A 19,379-nucleotide genomic window follows, 5' to 3' on the forward strand; every position below is an offset into this window, starting at 1 on the left:
TTATTGTGTAAGCATTACGTGTTGTATATAATAAATGACCGTTGATTTCAATCTTACTAAGCGGTGTGCTGACTTATTAATCATAACTCGAGCTTGAACCACGTGGCGGTATCAGAAAGATACCTGGCGACTCGTGAGCAAAGGTGACATAATCAGAGCTAATAAACTAAGGCTAAAAAGAGCAACATAATTGGCGACTCTGGTGGGATCTGACATAGAAGTGGAAAACCACTCCGGGAGAACCCCAACAATTTGAATAGAATCCAATCGGAAACAAAAACAAAAAAACCACAAGTGTTCAAGCGGTTCTGGTTAATAATTCACAATTCGGAAGTGTGTGTATGCATGCGTAACTAACAGGGTTATAAGGTAAAACTGATAGATTTTGTTGCGTCAAAACTGTCAGAAGTCTGTATTTTCGGAAATTAGCGCAAGCCGTACCCGCATCTACGACACCACCTTAGCCCCCTGTTCCAAATTTGAACGTAACGAGCAGATAAGAGAGATGGCCATGCAGGCAATGCAACGCCTCATGAACCCCGAAGAATTTGCGGTCGCACCGATCAGCAGCGTTAGAGTGGGACAGTGTCCCATTTGGGAAGTGGAAATTCACAAATTTCTGCAGGGCAAAGGATGGCCCGTGTGGAGCGGTTTCTGTAATAACGACGACTCAGGTCCTGGAAGTATAGGGCATACTTGGTGGGAGAACATGAGTGAAATCCATAAGAAAAGCTTAGCGAAAGCGCGCAAGCTGATGGCAATCGTGTCCTGCATGGCACAATTGCGAGGCACAGGGGAGGTCGTCAGGATGCTCCGAAAAGAAATAGAAGGCATACATCGTATGAGTAAAATCGATGTATGCGAGATGGAAAAGGAAAACCTGGAATTGAAAAGGCAGTTAGAAGCCAAGGACGAAGAGGTGGCTGTCGCCAAACAGGGTTACCAGTCTTGTCTGGAGCATTTAAGCAGTTTTCAATCCCAGTATGAGAAGGCTTATCAGGACACGCAGTGTGCCATCCTGGTTAAGAAAGAGACGGAGAAGCAGGTGGAGACACTACAGAAGCAATGTAGTGATCTCAAGGCAGCCTTGAGAGCACTCCACGCTGCAACCACGGAACAAAGGCAGAGTACCTTAGACCATGCAAAGTGCCGAAAGCAAATTGCAGACCTGCAAGCAATGCTTTCTGTGCAAAAGGGATTCCAAGAAACCTTTGGGGAAAGTTTAGACCAGGAAGACGGCCCTGATTGGGAAGAACTGCAAGAGACAGCGCAGAGATATGTTCAGGGAGCATGTGCGCAGGGAAAACCCCAAAGGAGGAGAGCACCCCCACCCCCCACACAGCAGGTAATACAGGTTCCCATGAACCCTGTAACAACCCACCGCACCGCCACAGCAGACGAGGCGGAAGTCTTATATTCCACCCCCCTCACAGTGACCCAATTACGGGACGCGTGTGCTAAAATCGCACCATTCCTCCCCGCTTCAGACCCACACCATTTCTTTGCCACCGTCAAACACCAGGCGACCACGTACGGCCTGGATGAGAAAGAGCAGGTAAAGCTCACGGTCCTCAGCTTAGACCCATCGGTCGCAGCAGCCCTTCCCGACCCACAGAACGTAGGAGGAGGCACCCTTGCAGAAATGCATACCGCGATCCTGGATGCGATCGGGTACAACCGGGGCGACCCTGTAGACGGTCTAAATAAGTGCAGGCAGAAAAAGTCTGAACACCCCACAGCGTTCGCAGGACACTTGTGGATTAACTTTGAAGCCGTTTTCGGAAATGTAGACCGTGCCCATTTGTCCGCAGACAATATGGTCAAATGGACCCGCACCCTTATCTCCCATGCCACGGAAGCAGGACAGAATGCCTGTAGTAATTATGACCCCTCGGAGGAGGCTCATAATGAGAAGTGGGTGGTCAAAAGATTGTCCCGCGTTTGGGAACAAGCGGCTCACGGTAAACCCGCAGCTAGAACCCCTGAGGAAAACCAAGCCGCCGCAGACGTGCAGGCAGTAAGAACCACTCTCCACAACCCCGCCTGGGTAAACGAGGGAAAGAGCAGCCCCCCAGCAAAACCGCAAGAATGCTACAATTGCGGACAGTTGGGAGATTTTGCCAAAGAATGCAAGGCCCCTAAAAAACCACAGAGAGCCCAACAGACAGGCACTCTCAATAAGAAAAAGGCAGAGCCCATACATAGCGTTAGCGCCCAGTCCAATCAGACAGACTTGACCGGAACGGACTGACGGTGTACAGGCTCCCCCAGCTGGGTCTGCGATACCCTTTGGGATAGGTCAGGACGACCCGTAGTCGCAGCAAAGTTTAGGGGACAGCCGATCGAGCTTCTCTGGGACACAGGAGGGTCCCGCACAACCTTAAATTCCTCCACCCTTGGTAAGGACATGTGGCCCACGACAGCCACTATCACCCTCAGCGGCTTCACAGACCACTCACAACAGGAACATATCACAACCCCTGTACCCATCCAGATCGGAACTATTAATACAAAACACCCCGTAGTGTTAGCCGACCTGCCCCCAACAGCAGGGCACATTTTGGGGATCGACTTCATGAACTCTCATCACCTCTCTTTCGATCCAGTCAACCAGTGTGTCTGGAAGATGGAGAAATCCGCTAGAGCCCCCCGCAACACTCAATATAGGGGATTATATGAACAAAATTAGCGCAGTAGGCGAGTTTTGGTTCAGCCCCAGCACACTCAGCACGGACCGACAGGTTAGGGCAGTCCTGCAAAAGAACAGGGCAGCATTCGCAACCCACAAACACGACTGTGGACGGATGACCGGTTCCGTACAAACAACAGGACGGACCCAAGACCCCAAAAACAGTACGGATTTCCCCTAGAAGCAGAGGGAGAAATCCTAAAGGTCATAGAAAGCTTATTAGAGCAGGGCGTCCTAAGATCGGTAGCCTCAACTAATAATGCCCCGATTTGGCCAGTAAGGAAACCCGACGGATCATGGCGCTTGACCATTGATTATCGGGAACTCAATAAAGTCACCCCCGCAGCAGCCCCCACCGTTGCAACAAGTCCCGAGACCATGCTCAAACAGGGACTCCATGCCCGATATTTCACGGTTTTGGACGTCAGTAATGGGTTCTGGTCCATTCCATTGGCAAAGGCGTGCCAGTATAAATTTGTCTTCACTTTCAGAGCGCAGCAGTACACGTGGACATGCCTGCCACAAGGCTTCCACAACTCCCCCTCCATTTTCCACCGACAGCTGGCAAATGGACTAGCAAAATGTTCTCGCCCCGAATGTCTGGTACAGCATGTAGATGATCTACTACTGCAGACAGACACAAAGGAAGAGCACATTGAGCTTCTGTCCGAACTCCTGGAATTACTACATTCCATTGGCTGTAAAGTAAACCCCAAAAAGGCCCAGATATTGGAAGAAAAAGTGGTATATTTGGGTACAATTATCACACACGGCAAACGCGAGATCGAGTACAAAAGAATTGACTCGATCGCTAAATTGCCCCTTCCCCAACACGTTTCAGCCCTCCGGTCGTTTTTAGGACTGGTTGGCTACTGCCGAAACCACATTGACGGTTTCGCCAACAAGGCAGCACCCCTCTCAGACCTCCTAAAGAAAGGAACCCCCTGGGAATGGCTTCCGCAGCATACGGATGCTGTGGAATCATTAAAACAGGCGCTCATAGCCGCCCCCGCACTACAAGTTCCCGACCCGCTTTCCCCTTACGCCATAGAGGTAGCGACCACAGACCGCACCCTTTCAGCCATGCTCCTGCAGGAACGGCACGACCAGCTAAGACCCGTGGCTTATGCCTCCCGGATTTTAGATGCTGTGGAGCAGGGATTCTCAGCCTGCGAGAGGCACCTGCTCGCAGTTTTCTGGGCAATCCAGTACTTCTCATACATTACCGGACTGAACCCCATCACCATTTTGACCGAGCACACCCCCACCCAACTTTTACTAGACGGACGACTTAAAGACGGTACCAACAGCCAATGTCAGCCAAATCCGGGCTGCTAGGTGGACCCTTCTCTTACAAGGATGGGACATCACAGTAAAACGGACAAAGACTCACACATACTTAGCGGACAATCTACAGTACCCCGGAAACCCCCATGAGTGAGAGATCATTTCACCCCACCATAATACAGGCCCCTTTATAGCTAAAACACCCCCCAGAAAACTAGCCACTCCATCTCAGAACCCCCCTCACCCGGACACGTGTGACCCCATTAGGATTTATGTGGATGGATCTTCCACAATCCTGGATGGGCAACGCATAACAGGTTGTGGGATTTATGTGGAGGACGCGCAGGGACGCGCCCTCGAGGAAATTGCATTAAAATTACCCGGACACTTAGGCGCGCAGGCAGCAGAGCTTGCGGCCATCGCCTACATTGTAGAGCACCCAGATTCCTTCCCCAGCCCAGCAGACATATATTCAGACAGTCTATACGTGTGCAACAGCCTCACTGAATTTCTGCCCCTCTGGGAAACAAGAGGATTTGTTTCCGCGGATGGGAAACCCCTCCCCTCAGCCCCATTACTCCGCCATATTCTGAAAAAAGCCAAGAACAGGACTTTTGGCATTATAAAAGTCAGCAGCCACCATCGTTCCTCCCCCACCCCCCTGGAAATGTAAACGCCGATGCGCTGGCTAAGGCAGGATCCAGGCATGGGTATTTTTGGAAGCCCCCCCCGAGAGCGCCCCAGTGAGTGCAGTTCAGGTCACGCTGACTAGGATCGAAGATCTAGTAGAGGCCCAGAAGCAGGATAGCGCTCTCACTGAAATCGTGAAAGGGAAGTTTCCAGCCTCATACGAGAGGTACAGAAATACAATAACCACACATGACACTGTGGTGCTAAAGGACACCCTTTATGTAGTTCCTGAGCAGGATAGGAATCAAATGATCTGTTTATTCTATGATGGTCATGGACACCAGGGAATCGAACCTACCGCAGCCCACCTCAAAAAGCTTTGTTGGTGGCCTAATCTCAAAGAGGATGTATCCCATTACATTGAGAATTGCCTCATCTGCGCTCAGAACAACCCAGATAGATATGCCAAAAAGGCACATCTCAGCCACACCCGACCCGTTAACGGCCCCTGGACTAACCTCCAGATCGATTTTATAGGTCCATTGCCCCCTTGCAGGAATGGCTATAAATATGTTCTGGTGGTCATAGACACTTTTACAAAGTGGGTGGAAGCATTTCCAGCCCGCACCAACACCGCGAAAACCACAGTCAAAATTCTAACCCACCACATCTTTACAAGATGGGGACTCCCCCGCAGTATTGAATCGGACCAAGGTTCTCACTTTACGGGACGGGTCATGCAGAACGTCCTCACGATATTTGGCATAACCCAAAAATTTCACATTGCGTACCACCCTCAGTCGAGTGGTATAGTGGAGCGCATGAATCGGACCCTAAAAACCACCCTTAGGAAAATGGTCTAGAGAGAATAACACCACTTGGGATTCGGTCCTCCCCTTTGCGCTGATGTTTTTGCGTAACACTGTTTCCACCTCCACAGGTTACACCCCACACACCCTCATGACCGGACGCCCCATGAAAGGGACAGAGTACTTGTTGGATTTAGACCTGACCAGCCCTGAAGTTACGGCCCTCATCCATGAGAAAGTCGTTGAACAATTACTTGCGAATGTAAAAACGGCTCAGTTAGCAGCCGCTGTTAAACTTGGCACTAAAAGAAAACAGAGCAAGGCATGTTTTGATAAGGCAGTACATGCAACGGAGTATAATATAGGACAACAAGTGATGTTGTCTGTGTATAACCCCTGCACATTTCTGTCTCCGAAATACTCGGGTCCGTACTCCATTACGGATAAAGTAAGCCCATCGGTATACAAAATCAAATACCAAAATGGTAAGACTGCCTGGTTTCACATAAACCAGCTAAAGGTTTATGGAGCACAGTCGAACCACGCCCACCACGTCATGCTTGACGCGGCAGACCAAACCCCGCCCACAGCCAACGTAACCACACCCACCCCTTCCACGTCCAGTCCAGACACGGACTCGCCCCCGACTCCACCCACAAACTTTACACTCCGCCCCGGAACGCCCACAGACTGCAGCAGCAGAGACAGCGACTGTGACTCTGACGACAGCCACAGCACGCCTCCCTACTATCCTGGTCCCATACCCAGCGACTCAGACTTCGACTCCAGTGATCCCTTCCTCATCACTTTCTTAAACCACACCACCGAACCACACGAACGATCCCGACTTTGTTCCCACCCAACTCGACCCAACTCATTGGCACCGCGACAACTCCTGCAGACTCGTCCGCAACGACGAGAACGACCCCAACTCACACCACGCAGCCCTTTCCGCCCTAATTCACTCCAGAGTTTGGCACCCGGGAGAAGGTGACGACCTCGGGCCTGACTCCCAAGCCGCCAACCCCTTTGCGACCCTGTTCGCAACAGAGAACTGAGGTGTCCACATGATGATTTAAAGGAGACACTTGGTGAAAAGTGTTGTCCTTCCTGATGGAACCTGCAGGATGTTTTCCGTTGTTTGTATGTTTGTTTAATGTTTTTTTTTTTATAAATGTTTTATTGAAAATTTTTTCCCAAACAACAATTTTTCCCCTCTTACAAAGCAAACGCAACAATAACAATACAGAAATTTTAAACAATACACAAGTAACAAAACCCCTTTATCTTTGACCTAAACTAAACCCCCCCCCCCTCCCCCTGGGTTGCTGCTGCTGGTCATCTGTCTTCCCTCTAACGTTCCCCTAGGTAGTCGAGAAATGGCTGCCACCGCCTGGTGAACCCTTGAGCCGATCCTCTCAGGGCAAACTTTATCTGCTCCAGTTTAATGAACCCCGCCATATCATTTACCCAGGCCTCCAGTCCGGGGGGTTTCGCCTCCTTCCACATGAGTAGGATCCTGCGCCGGGCTACTAGGGACGCAAAGGCCACAACGTCGGCCTCTTTCGCCTCCTGCACTCCCGGCTCTTCCGCAACTCCAAATAGAGCTAACCCCCAGCCTGGTTTGACCCGGGCCTTCACCACCCGCGAAATCACTCCCGTCACTCCCTTCCAATACCCTTCCAGTGCCGGGCATGCCCAAAACATATGTGCGTGGTTTGCCGGGCTCCCGCCACACCTCCCACATTTGTCCTCCACTCCAAAGAACCTGCTCAATCTTGCTCCCGTTATGTGTGCTCGATGTAGCACCTTAAATTGAATCAGGCTAAGCCTGGCGCATGAGGAAGAGGAATTTACCCTGCTTAGGGGATCAGCCCACATACCCTCCTCTATCTCCTCCCCTAGTTCTTCTTCCCACTTTCCTTTTAGTTCGCCCACCGACTCCTCCCCCTCTTCCCTCATCTCTCGGTAAATCTCTGACACCTTGCCCTCTCCGACTCACACCCCTGAAAGCACCCTGTCCTGTATCCCCTGTGTCGGGAGCAACGGAAATTCCCTCACCTGTTGTCTAGTAAATGCCCTCACCTGCATATATCTCAAGAAATTTCCCCGGGGCAACTTATACTTTTCCTCCAATGCTCCCAAGCTCGCAAAAGTCCCATCTATAAATAAATCTCCCACCCTCCTAATTCCCAACTGGAACCAGCTCTGAAATCCTCCATCCATTCTTCCTGGGGCGAACCTATGGTTGTTCCTGATTGGGGACCCCACCAGGGCTCCCCGCACCCCTCTCTGTCGCATCCACTGTCCCCAGATATTCAATGTTGCCGCCACCACCGGGTTCGTGGTAAACTTTTTAGGTGAGATCGGTAGCGGCGCCGTCACCAGCGCCTCTAAACTCGTCCCTTTACAGGACTTTCTCTCCAGTCTTTCCCACGCCGCTCCCTCACCCTCCATCATCCATTTACGTATCATTGCCACATTGGCGGCCCAATAGTAATCGCCCAAGTTCGGTAGTGCCAATCCTCCTCTGTCCCTACTACGCTGAAGGAACCCCCTCCTTACTCTCGGAACTTTCCCTGCCCACACGAAGCTCGTGATGCTCCTGTCTATTTTATTAAAAAAGGTCTTAGTGATTAGTATAGGGAGACATTGAAATACAAATAAGAACCTCGGGAGGACCATCATCTTAATTGCTTGCACCCTGCCCGCCAGCGATAGAGGCTGCATGTCCCACCTCTTGAAGTCCTCCTCCATTTGTTCTACCAACCGTGTCAGATTAAGTCTGTGCAAGGTTCCCCAGCTCCTAGCGATCTGAATCCCCAGTTATCGGAAGTTTCTTTCCACTTTCCTTAGAGGCAAGCCTTCTATCTCTCTACTCTGGTCCCCTGGATGTATCACAAATAATTCACTCTTCCCCATGTTTAGCCTATACCCCGAGAAATCCCCGAACCCCCTCAGAATTCGCATAACCTCTATCATTCCCCCCGCTGGGTCCGACACGTATAACAATAGGTCATCCGCATATAACGAGACTCGGTGTTCTTCTCCCCCTCTAATCACCCCTCCCCATTTCCTGGAGTCTCTCAACGCCATGGCCAGAGGTTCAATTGCCAACGCGAACAACAATGGAGACAGCGGGCATCCCTGTCTTGTTCCCCTATATAGTCGGAAATACTCCGATCTATGTCGACCTGTAACTACGCTTGCCGTTGGAGCCCCATAAAGAAGTCTAACCCAGCTAATAAACCCGTTCCCAAACCCAAACCTCCTTAACACTTCCCATAAATACTCCCACTCCACCCTATCAAATGCCTTCTCTGCGTCCATTGCCGCCACTATCTCTGCCTCCCCCTCCACTGGGGGCATCATTATCACCCCTAATAGTCGTCGCACGTTAACATTCAGTTGTCTCCCTTTTACGAACCCTGTCTGGTCTTCGTGCACCACCCCCGGGACACAGTCCTCTATCCTCGATGCCAGTACCTTTGCCAACAATTTGGCGTCCACGTTCAACAATGAAATGGGTCTATAGGACCCGCACTGCAACGGATCTTTATCCCTCTTCAAAATTAACGATATCGTCGCCTCCGACATCGTCGGGGGTAGAGTCCCCCCTTTCCTGGCCTCATTGAACGTCCTCACCATCAACGGGGCCAACAAGTCCACATATTTTCTGCAATACTCCACCGGGAACTCGCCTGGTCCTGGGGCCTTCCCTGCTTGCATGCTTCCCAGTCCCTTAATAACCTCGTCCACCCCAATCGGTGCCCCCAGGCCTACCACCCCCCGCTCCTCCACTTTCGGGAACCTCAATTGGTCCAGGAACTGCCGCATCCCCTCCTCTCCCTCTGGGGGTTGAGACCTATACAGTTCCTCATAGAAGGTCTTGAACACCTCATTTATCTTTCCTGCCCTTCGCACCGTGTCTCCCCTTTCGTCTCTAATTCCTCCTATCTCCCTCGCTGCTGCCCTCTTTCGCAATTGATGAGCCAACAGGCGACTCGCCTTTTCCCCATATTCATACCTCCTCCCCTGTGCCTTCCTCCACAGTACCTCCGTCTTTCTGGTGGTCAGAAGGTCAAATTCCGTCTGGAGTCGTCTCCTCTCCCTGTACAATTCCTCCTCCGGGGTCTCTGCAAATTCCCTATCCACCCTTAAAATCTCCCCCAGTAACCTTTCCCTTTCCTTGGCCTCTGTTTTCCTTTTGTGGGCCCCAATGGAGATCAGCTCTCCTCTGACCACCGCTTTTAGTGCTTCCCATACCACTCCCACAGGGACCTCGCCGTCGTCATTGACCTCCAGATATCTCTCAATACACCCCCACACTCTTGCACACACTCCCTCATCTGCCATCAGTCCCACATCTAATCGCCAGAGTGTTCTCTGCTCCCTTTCCTCTCCTAATTCCAGGTCCACCCAATGTGGGGCATGATCCGAAACCGCTATGGCTGAGTACTCAGCTTCTTCCACCCTAGAGATCAACGACCTTCCCAAAACAAAAAAATCTATCCAGGAGTACACTTTATGGACATGGGAGAAGAAGGAAAACTCCCTAGCCCTAGGTCTAAGAAATCGTCATGGATGAACTCCCCCCATTTGGTCCATAAACCCCTTAAGTACCTTGGCCGCTGCCGGCCTTCTTCCGGTCCTTGAGCTGGATCTATCTAGCCCCGGGTCCAGCACCGTATTAAAGTCCCCTCCTAAAATCAAGTTTCCTACCTCCAGGTCCGGTATACGTCCCAGCATCCGTCTCATAAATCCCGCATCATCCCAGTTTGGGGCATACACGTTAACCAACACGACCTCCATTCCCTCCAGCCTGCCACTCACCATTACATATCTACCTCCGCTATCTGCTACGATGTTCTTTGCTTCAAATGCGACCTGTTTCCCCACCAAAATGGCCACCCCTCTATTCTTTGCGTCCAGTCCTGAGTGGAACACCTGTCCCACCCATCCTTTCCTTAGCCTAACTTGGTCCGCCACCTTTAGGTGCGTCTCTTGGAGCATAACCACGTCTGCCCTTAGTCCTTTCAAATGCGCGAGCACTCTGGCCCTTTTTAATCGGTCCGTTCAGGCCTCTCACGTTCCACGTGATCAGCCTCACTCGGGGGCTACCTGCCCCCCTCCCGTGTCGACTAGCCATTACCTTCTCTAGGCCAGTCCCATATCCCGGCTCCGCGCTCCCGCTCGCTCCCCCAGCGTCGCACACCATCCCCGCCCACCCACTCTTTAGCCATTTCCTTTTGGATTTCCGCAGCAGCAACCCAGTTGTCCCCCCCCCCTCCCCGCTAGATCTCTTTCTAGCATGATTGCTCCCCCCATATTACTTCCGTAAGTCAGCTGACTTCAACTGACCCCGGCTACTCCTGCTCACTCCTCGACCCCCCCCCCCATGTGGGGAACTCCCATCCGCCTTGCGCCTGTCTTCCCGCCTTATTCTTTCTAGTGCGGGAACATCCCTTTACCTGACCCGCCTCTTATGGCGCAGCTCCCTTTCCCCTCCCCCTCCCCTTCCCCATTCTCCAACTATGTCCCGTCTTTCCCCCCTCACTGGCGCCCACATTTCCCCAATGTCTCCCCCCTTCCCTGTTTACTTCTCAATTAACTTCCACCGTAACATTAACAATAACATTTCCTGCAGCATCAGTCCCTCAGTTCCGATCCAATTTCTCTTCTTTGATGAAGGTCCATGCTTCCTCCGCCGTCTCGAAATAATGGTGTCTCTCCTGATACGTGACCCATAGTCTTGCCGGCTGCAGCATCCCGAACTTCACCTTCCTTTTATGCAACACCTCTTTGGCTCGGTTGAAGCTCGCCCTCCTTCTCGCCACCTCCGCACTCCAATCCTGGTATACCCGTACCACTGCATTCTCCCATCTGCTACTCCGCACCTTTTTAGCCCATCTCAGGACCTCTTCTCTATCCTTAAGGCGGTAAAATCGCACGATTATCGCCCTGGGTGGTTCTCCCGCTTTTGGTCTTCTCGCCGGAATCCGATTTGCCCACTCCACCTCCAAGGGGCCCGTAGGGGCCTCAGCACCCATCAGTGAGCTCAGCATCGTACTTGCGTACGCTCCACAGTCCACTCCTTCCACACCCTCAGGGAGACCCAGTATCCGAAGGTTCTTCCTTCGCGCTCCATTTTCTAGGGCTTCGATCCTTTCAGTACACTTTTTATGAAGTGCCTCGTGCGTCTGTGTCTTAACCGCCAGGCCCAGGATCTCGTCCTCAATATCTGTCACCTTCTGCTCCACCACACGGAGCTCTGTCTCCTGGGTCTTTAATGTCTCCTTGAGCCCCTCAATTGCCTGTAGCAACGGGGTCAGCACCTCCCTCTTCAGCAGCTCCACGCACCGTCTCACAATTTCATGCTCAGGCCCCCATGTCGCCTGCGCTTTCTCCGCCGCCATCTTGTACTTCTCTCTTTCTGACCCTTTGGTCGACGATTCCTCGCGCTGCAGCCGCCGCCGCCGGTTTTTTCCTCCTTCGTTTGAGGGGGGGACTCCCTTCTCACACGCCCCACACCGGGTTGCGTCGTCGAAAAATTCCCCGTTGGGGCTCTTAAAAGAGCCCGAAGGTCCGTCGGAGCTGGAGCCGCCGAAGCGTGCGGCTAGCTAGGCATCACCGCAACCGGAAGTCCCTTCAGTGGCCTTGATGAGGTCTTTTCACAGTTGTTCCCTCTGCTGCTAGAATTCACCTTTGATACAGGCCCTCAGGTCAGCTTGCAGCTTTAAGCTTGCCCTTCCCCCGCCTGCATGCTGGAAGAGGCCCTGTTTATCCTGCAGTTGCAGCCAAATCTTTTACTGTTTCTGCGTGTGTCTGGCAACCAAGAGACATACCCTTCCTGGGGGACACTGTCGGGGGAATATTGCAGCCTTCTTCCCACACCAGGAAATGTCAAACAAATGCCGTGGGGGCCCTGTAAAAGAGCCCAAAAGTCCTTTCCAAGCAGGAGCTGCCGAATATGCGACCTAGCTCTGCATAGCCGCACCCGGAAGTCCATGTTTGTTTAATGTTGTTTGTCCAACAGGAGAATGTTCTCACCGCCACACACCCATTCACCTGAACTTTTTCCCACTGACACCCACCACCGCCACACGCCAATTCTGCTGAAACCTCTGAGGACTTGCCTCAGACACCCACCGACACCAGACGCTTGTTCAGCGGAACTAGCTTTTCAGCTGATATTGTTCGGGTATCAGACGCCCGATCGTAACTGCTCTTCTGATTTGACGGGAGATTCAGAACAGCAACCCCACCATGATGACTACATTTTTGCCCGTTCTTGTCGGTTGCTCAGGCAGTGGAGAAACGGCGTGAGACCCGGCCTGCCTGGGGACCCCCCCCGTTGGTCAAACACGCTCGGGGAGGGGAGATACGGTATTGGTAGCCATTCTACCCGGGGACTCCATCAAAATCTTACCCGTCACGGCCCATACGCACCTCATTCAACCTTTTCCTTTCAAAAACAATTTTATTTATTTAGGCAACCTTTGGGTTGCTGCCAAATGCTATTTACATCCTAGAACATTTGGATGATAAACTTAGCACTGGTCCACCATTGGGAAGTGTGCCGTGTCCTAACATTTGTTTTGAAAAAAAAAAAATGGGGGCGAAGTCACATATTGTGACCAATTATAAGGGTTTAATTGGCCCCAAGAAGGACAGACACACTAACACACCGGATATTAAACCAAGGTAGTTACAGATACTATGCTTGTTTTACAGAACTCCAGAAGCTCCAGGACCGGAGAAAAAGAGAGAACACAGAGAAAGAAAAGAAAGAGGACAACCATGAGGACTTCGGTCATCGTGCTCAACATCTTTTTGGACATTTAGTTGCGCGGGAACGCGGACCCCGTTACTCCAAACCTCCCTGCCGTTAATGTTTCACTGCCCCGCAGTACCGAGGGCCCAGTCACCAGCCAAGCTGCATTATCCTGGTGTGCCAAGTTCATAACTTGGTACTCCCTGTCATACGTTATTGAGGCACTGTTAGCATTGGCCATACTCTGCTGTGCAGTACAGACCATGCGCCTCCGCAAGTGGAAAAGGAGAGCGTACCGCGCTCGAACCCCGGTATATCGGATCCGATCCCCTATATTCGGTTATGACCAGACCCCAGCGACCTATGAAACCAGAATAATAAAGAGCATTCACTTGCGTTATTACTGTAAATAAAGAGATGTACAAAACTTTCATGAACAAAAAAAATGTATGATCCTGAGCTTGACTGCCAAGTCAGGAAAGAGTATATTAAATGTTGTGATTATTGTTGTATGTTTTAGGAAGATAGTATAATGCAATGTTTATGGAGTATAGCGTATTAAGGTAAAAATTAGAGGTTCCTAGTTTAATTGTTAATACATGCCCCTGCCTGACATAGCGCCCTCAAGAATTGTTTAGGTAAATTTTTGTGCATAGCTAGGGTCAGAGTAGTGGCCATATAGGAGGTGTCATCCCCCCCCCCCTCCCCGGTCAGGGAACGGAAAGGACAAAATTTATATGATCCTTCACGCTTCGCGTTAGGATCACAAGGAGGGTCTGTAGCCACCTAAAATGGCGGATTCCCTATTAATTTGGCCAAAACCCGATTTAAAATGGCTCACCGAAATGGCTGATGGGAAAAGCAGCCAACAGGACACAAACGGACAGCTGCAGACAGAATAGCGTATTCGGCTCTGGGGAAGTCGGCCCAGATCGATATTCAAGACCATTAGCAGCACATCAACCCAGGCATCTGCAGTTTATTCGGCTATCCCCGGGAACAATTGCAGCACATTAGCAATTGAATGCCGGGCCAGACCTGTCGGCGCCTGCAGTGGCCGAAACAAAGACAGGTGAACGACCACCCCCCGATCGAGGAATCGCCCCATTATTGGACGTATCGAACCCAGTGATTGGGAACAAGTCTAATCACTTGGGACTCAGGGCCAAGGGCCGCCCCGAGAGGCAGAAAGCCCCTGGGCCCTATAAAGTAAGGGGCCAAGTTCAGATCGCTCGCTCTCTCCCCTCTTCTCCTGTTCGAGACCTTCGCAAGAACATCGACAAAGAAACAGTAAGTTTGACTCCAGCGATCGCTACCCGATAAAGACTCCTAGCCATCGACCTGTATCAGCCGTTTTGAATCCCGCGGGCCAGATCCGATTCGATAAGCCATTCGTTTCCCTGACCTGGTGGGCCCTTCCTAAAGTTAAGTATTGGCCAGTAGTGATAGGTTTCTATATAGATAGTAGGATTATTGTGCAAGTATTACTTGTATATAATAAATGACCGTTGATTTCAATCTTACTAAGCGGTGCGCTGACTTATTAATAATAACTCGAGCTTGAACCACGTGGCGGTATCAGAAAGATACCTGGCGACTCGTGAGCAAAGGTGACATAATCAGAGCTAATAAACTAAGGCTAAAAAGAGCAACAAGGGTTGGAAGTCAGGCTTCCGGTGCATTTAAATATATTGGACTGGAAATTGGACAGACTAAGTTAGGGGCAACATTACGTCAGCAATCTTATTTGGAAAGCATCACCCCAATAGCAATTAGTCGTGGCCGAGTTTCACAAAAAGACGCAATGGTTTCAAAGATAGAAAAAGAGCAACTGCGAAGTTTAATTGGGCAACTGAACTGGTTAGGTAGACAGACTAGACCGGACGTGAGTTTTGATGTCTTAGAGTTGAGTACAAAAATGAACGATCCCAAGGTGGAAGACATAATAAGAGCAAATAAAGCGTTGGCCAAACTAAAAATGCAGGAGTGTGTTTTGAAGTTCCCGGTTTTAGGTGACCATAAGCACTTGAAACTCATAGTTTATAGTGATGCGTCCTACGCAAATTTATGTGATGGGGTTTCAAGCGCAGGAGGTTTTATAATTTCCTTTTGGGGAACAATGGTAAATGTTGCCCACTTGTGTGGGAAACAAAGAAAATAAGGAGAGTGGTAAAAAGCACTTGTAGAGGCGGTGGGTATGGCTTTTTATACAAGTATGATATTGACAGAAATTAAGTGTAGATTCACCTACAGCAGGAAAGATTATTTTAAAGATCTCCTTGGCTCTATTAGCCACAAAGGCATGGAAATGCAAATCTATAGATTAGGGGATTTGGGTAATATACCTATTGACTGTCACATTGACAACAAATCCCTGTTAGAAAATGTGCACTCTACAAAAAGTGTCAATGAAAAGAGGTTACGGATAGACATCGCAAGTTTGAAGCAGGTGTTGGACAGAGGGGAAATAACAAAAATTAAATGGGTCGACAGGAGCTATCAACTGTCAGACTGTTTTACGAAAAGAGGGGTGAGTTCACAGAAACTTTTGGATATTGTTAATGAAGGGCGCTCGTTTCTGTGACTGTTTTTTTTCTTTCTCGTCCAAACAAAAAAAAAGGGGGGGGGGGGGGGACATCATGTGTGTGTTTTTGAGTTTCTTGAAATTTTGTTTTCACCTAATTATTTTTTTTCTCCAAGGAAGGGGAGACTGTGAAGTAATGGGTTAAGAGACATTGCAATTAGTTGTCTCATTTATGTCAAGTATCCATTAATTGACACTGATATGTAAAGGGTCTTCAGGTGGCCTCTGTCAGGTGGTGTGTTGTTAAGAGTTTTGTGCAGAGGCTGTGGAAGTGAAATAAATGGTGTTTGGTGAAAAGGAACAAGAACTTTAGACTCTTCATTTCACAGCAACTAAAACGTCTAACAAAACAGACTCAAAAACAGTTTCTTCCCCGCTGTTACCAGACTTCTAAACGACCCTCTTATGGACTGACCTCATTAACACTACACCCCTGTATGCTTCATCCGATGCCGGTGCTTATGTAGTTACCTTGTATACCCCTATTATGTATTTTCTTTTACTTCCTAATTCCCATGTACTAAATGATCTGTTGAGCCGTTCACAGAAAAATATTTTTCACTGTACCTCGGTACACGTGAAAATAAACAAATCCAATCCAATTTTCAGATCTTCCATATACCTCTGGGAACTTACTGATCTTAATCAAAGAGACATTAAGAACAGATAAAACATACTGCAGATGGATTTTAAAAGTAAAAAGTGTTTCAACTAGATGTGTCACACGGTTATCCCGCCGAGTTCTTCTGCCATAATTCTTTTTAGCCAGACTCATCCTCTTTTTCAGTCACTTAAAATAAGAACAGCAGCTACAATGAGGATTGTATCGGTCCTCTCAATAATGCTGATTCTCTCAAATCGGTCTCCCTCGTCACTATCGCTCTCAGCTCTCATCCCCAAGTAGGATAGAAAACCTTGTAATAATTAAGTGACCAACTGCCACTTTGTTAACAGGTTCACCATTGAATTCAGATGGTGCAAATCACTTTAATCTCCAAGCACATCATCACATCCAGGGTGCACTAAGAATTAACTGGGAGTTACCTGTCATTTTGTTGTGTGTGGGAAAATGACTGACTTCCTTTTGACACCAGTGCCATGAGGACCAGTTCTTGTGTACCCATGCGCTGTCATATTATTCACCTTAATATTCAAAGGGTCGGTGCAAACTCGATGAGCTGAATGTCCTCCTTCTGCACTGTAGTGATTTTATGATGAACAAATTGTCCAATTGCACAGCGATTCTGTCGAGATTTGTCCAAAGCAGAATGTCTACAGATGTGGCATTCTGCTTTGGCTCCAGTATAATAAAAAACTAGAGACTGGAAAAGATGTAGAAACCCACTAGATAATTATCCAGTTTGTTGAAATAATGCTCAGATGAGCTAGTCATATAATTAAATGTGCATATGTTTGAGCGTTAATGCAACGGGAATTGGTGAGTATAAGGGGAAATACTTTGCACTGGCATGGAGTGCTGAGAACAATCCAGTTTGACTGTGATACCTCCTCTCAGTAGTGTTTAGCCATTGAACCAGTGTACAGTTGGGGCTGTACTCCAACAGGAGTGTGTGTGTTCTGGACAGAGGAAGAAAATGAAGGCAGCGAACAAGTATCTTTTCTAGCTGGAAGTTAATTAGATCAGCCGAATCAACAGTCAACATTCAAAATGAATGACATGCTCTTTCACGGGACGTGGACTTCGTCAACTAGGCCAGCATTTATTGCCCATCCCTAATTGCTCTCAAGAAGGTGGTGGTGAGCTGTCTTAATCCTAAATGGCAAAACGAAAGAGGGCCAAATTTAGTGTAAATAGTTTCCAGTGTTCGGACGTTTTCTAGAAAATGTCAGGTAATCAAATCCGCCAGTTTTCATTCTGGATCACTCACTGCCAGAATCTGACTTGTTTCCAGTCCACTTCCACGCTGCTCTGTGATGGCTGTCCCCATTACATAATCTCACAATTTATCCTTCCTTCTTATGAATCACCTGGCCTTTGCCAAGTGCCACTCAAGATGAGATAGCCATGGTCAACACTGCTACAGCCTGCACACTGATACTGTCTCAGAGGCAGTAAGTTACCTGTGACGCTTCCGTTCTCGTGAAGTGCTTCGCTTATCCCTGCTTCTACTTCGCCCGCCTCGACTTCGGCTGCGCTTATCTCGGCTTCGACTTCTCCGTTTTTTATCCCGGCTTCTGCTTCTGGAAACACTTCGGCTTTTCTTCTTGTGCCGTTCCTTTTCCCGTTCTAAAAGGATAGGCAATTAAATTTACAATCAAGTCACACAATGGAAAGGAAAATCTGGTATGCTCCAAAAAGGGGTAGCGAAGCTGATATTGCCTGCTTTACACCATCGCCCAAAGTCAGTTCCATTTATGGGGTATAATTCTGAATTTGGGTAGCCTCAGTTACTTCTGCTGGAGACAAAACTTAAATTAAGTACTAAAGTAGCTAATCTCACACACACCAAAATGGAAGATTAGCAAAATTTGCCACATCATCCTGGTGCAGCATTGGTACCCTTCTAAAGGAGATGGGAGGAGAACCGTTATAACACATTGCTGGACAACATGGAGAAAGTTTCACTTTTCCATTCTTTAGAACTGCCATCTATATCTTCTTAGGCTTGGGGGGAAAAACAAACCTGGTCAAACTTGTTCAGAATCCAAGGGTGGAATTTAAATGGGGGGGGGGGGGGAAGAGAGGAGAAAGAGAGAGGCAGCTGCTGTCTAGTTAAGTGTCCAAGTGGCACTCAACATAGCGGGTTCTTCAGTGAGACCCCCGTAGCCTTGTAAGTACCACCCCAAGAGTATAAAGTACACAATACAAATAAATAAGAATGCATTTCGCCACATTTTATTGAATTCAGGGGTAAGTATACATCTTTAGAGATGTAAAATTAAGCAGCCTGAAACGACATTAGCTGTGAGTTGCTACCACTCAGAATTCCAAGGAGCACTGATTCTAAGAATTTTCCATTTCAACAGCAACAAAATAATCCAAATTTAAATCCAAAGTTGTTCTATTTCCTCCGTGGGTTTCCTCCGGGTGCTCCGGTTTCCTCCCACAGTCTAAAGACGTGCAGATTAGGTGGATTGGCCATGATACATTGCCCATAGTAACCAAAAAAAAAAGATTAGGAAGGGTTATTGGGTTACGGGGAAAGGGCGGAAGTGAGGGTTTAACCGGGTTGGTGCAGACGCGATGGGCCGAATGGCCTCCTCCTGCACTATTTACAAAGAAAGTCCATCAGTCTGCAAGATGAAATTCTTTTAAGCTGACATGTAATTTTAATGATAATGCTATCATATTGTCACACTGCCAATTTTCTTTAAATTGAAATTCTATGCCATTGTTAGAATTTCAAAGTCCAACTTTGCTTTATCTCAATTCAGCTCATTAAGGCATCACAGACCCGAAGCCTGATATCCCCACATTAAACGGTGGAAAGCTGCGACAGAGCGCAGGTAGGGAAATAAGACAGACAGGTGGCAGATTCAGTAATGTAGAAAAAATAGGAATGGTGTTTTATATTTAAAGGCATAGTACAACGGTAGAATAGCAAGAAAGTTACAATTTAAGACCTTAGTTAGGCTCCAGAAGCA

General features: G+C 48.9%; 1 protein-coding gene across 4 annotated transcripts in view; it reads right to left on the reverse strand.

The window, feature by feature from the left end:
* LOC140395379 (splicing factor U2AF 65 kDa subunit-like) overlaps positions 1 to 19,379 on the reverse strand; it is a 75,343-nt gene that overhangs the window by 43,258 nt on the left and 12,706 nt on the right. For all 4 annotated transcript variants that reach the window (XM_072483068.1, XM_072483067.1, XM_072483070.1 and 1 more), the window contains exon 2: positions 17,856 to 18,021. In XM_072483068.1, the coding sequence (XP_072339169.1) occupies positions 17,856 to 18,021 (166 nt within the window). The remainder of the gene's footprint in view (positions 1 to 17,855; positions 18,022 to 19,379) is intronic.

The sequence above is a fragment of the Scyliorhinus torazame genome, chromosome 18, assembly GCF_047496885.1.
Source record: "Scyliorhinus torazame isolate Kashiwa2021f chromosome 18, sScyTor2.1, whole genome shotgun sequence".
NCBI classification, from domain to species: domain Eukaryota; kingdom Metazoa; phylum Chordata; class Chondrichthyes; order Carcharhiniformes; family Scyliorhinidae; genus Scyliorhinus; species Scyliorhinus torazame.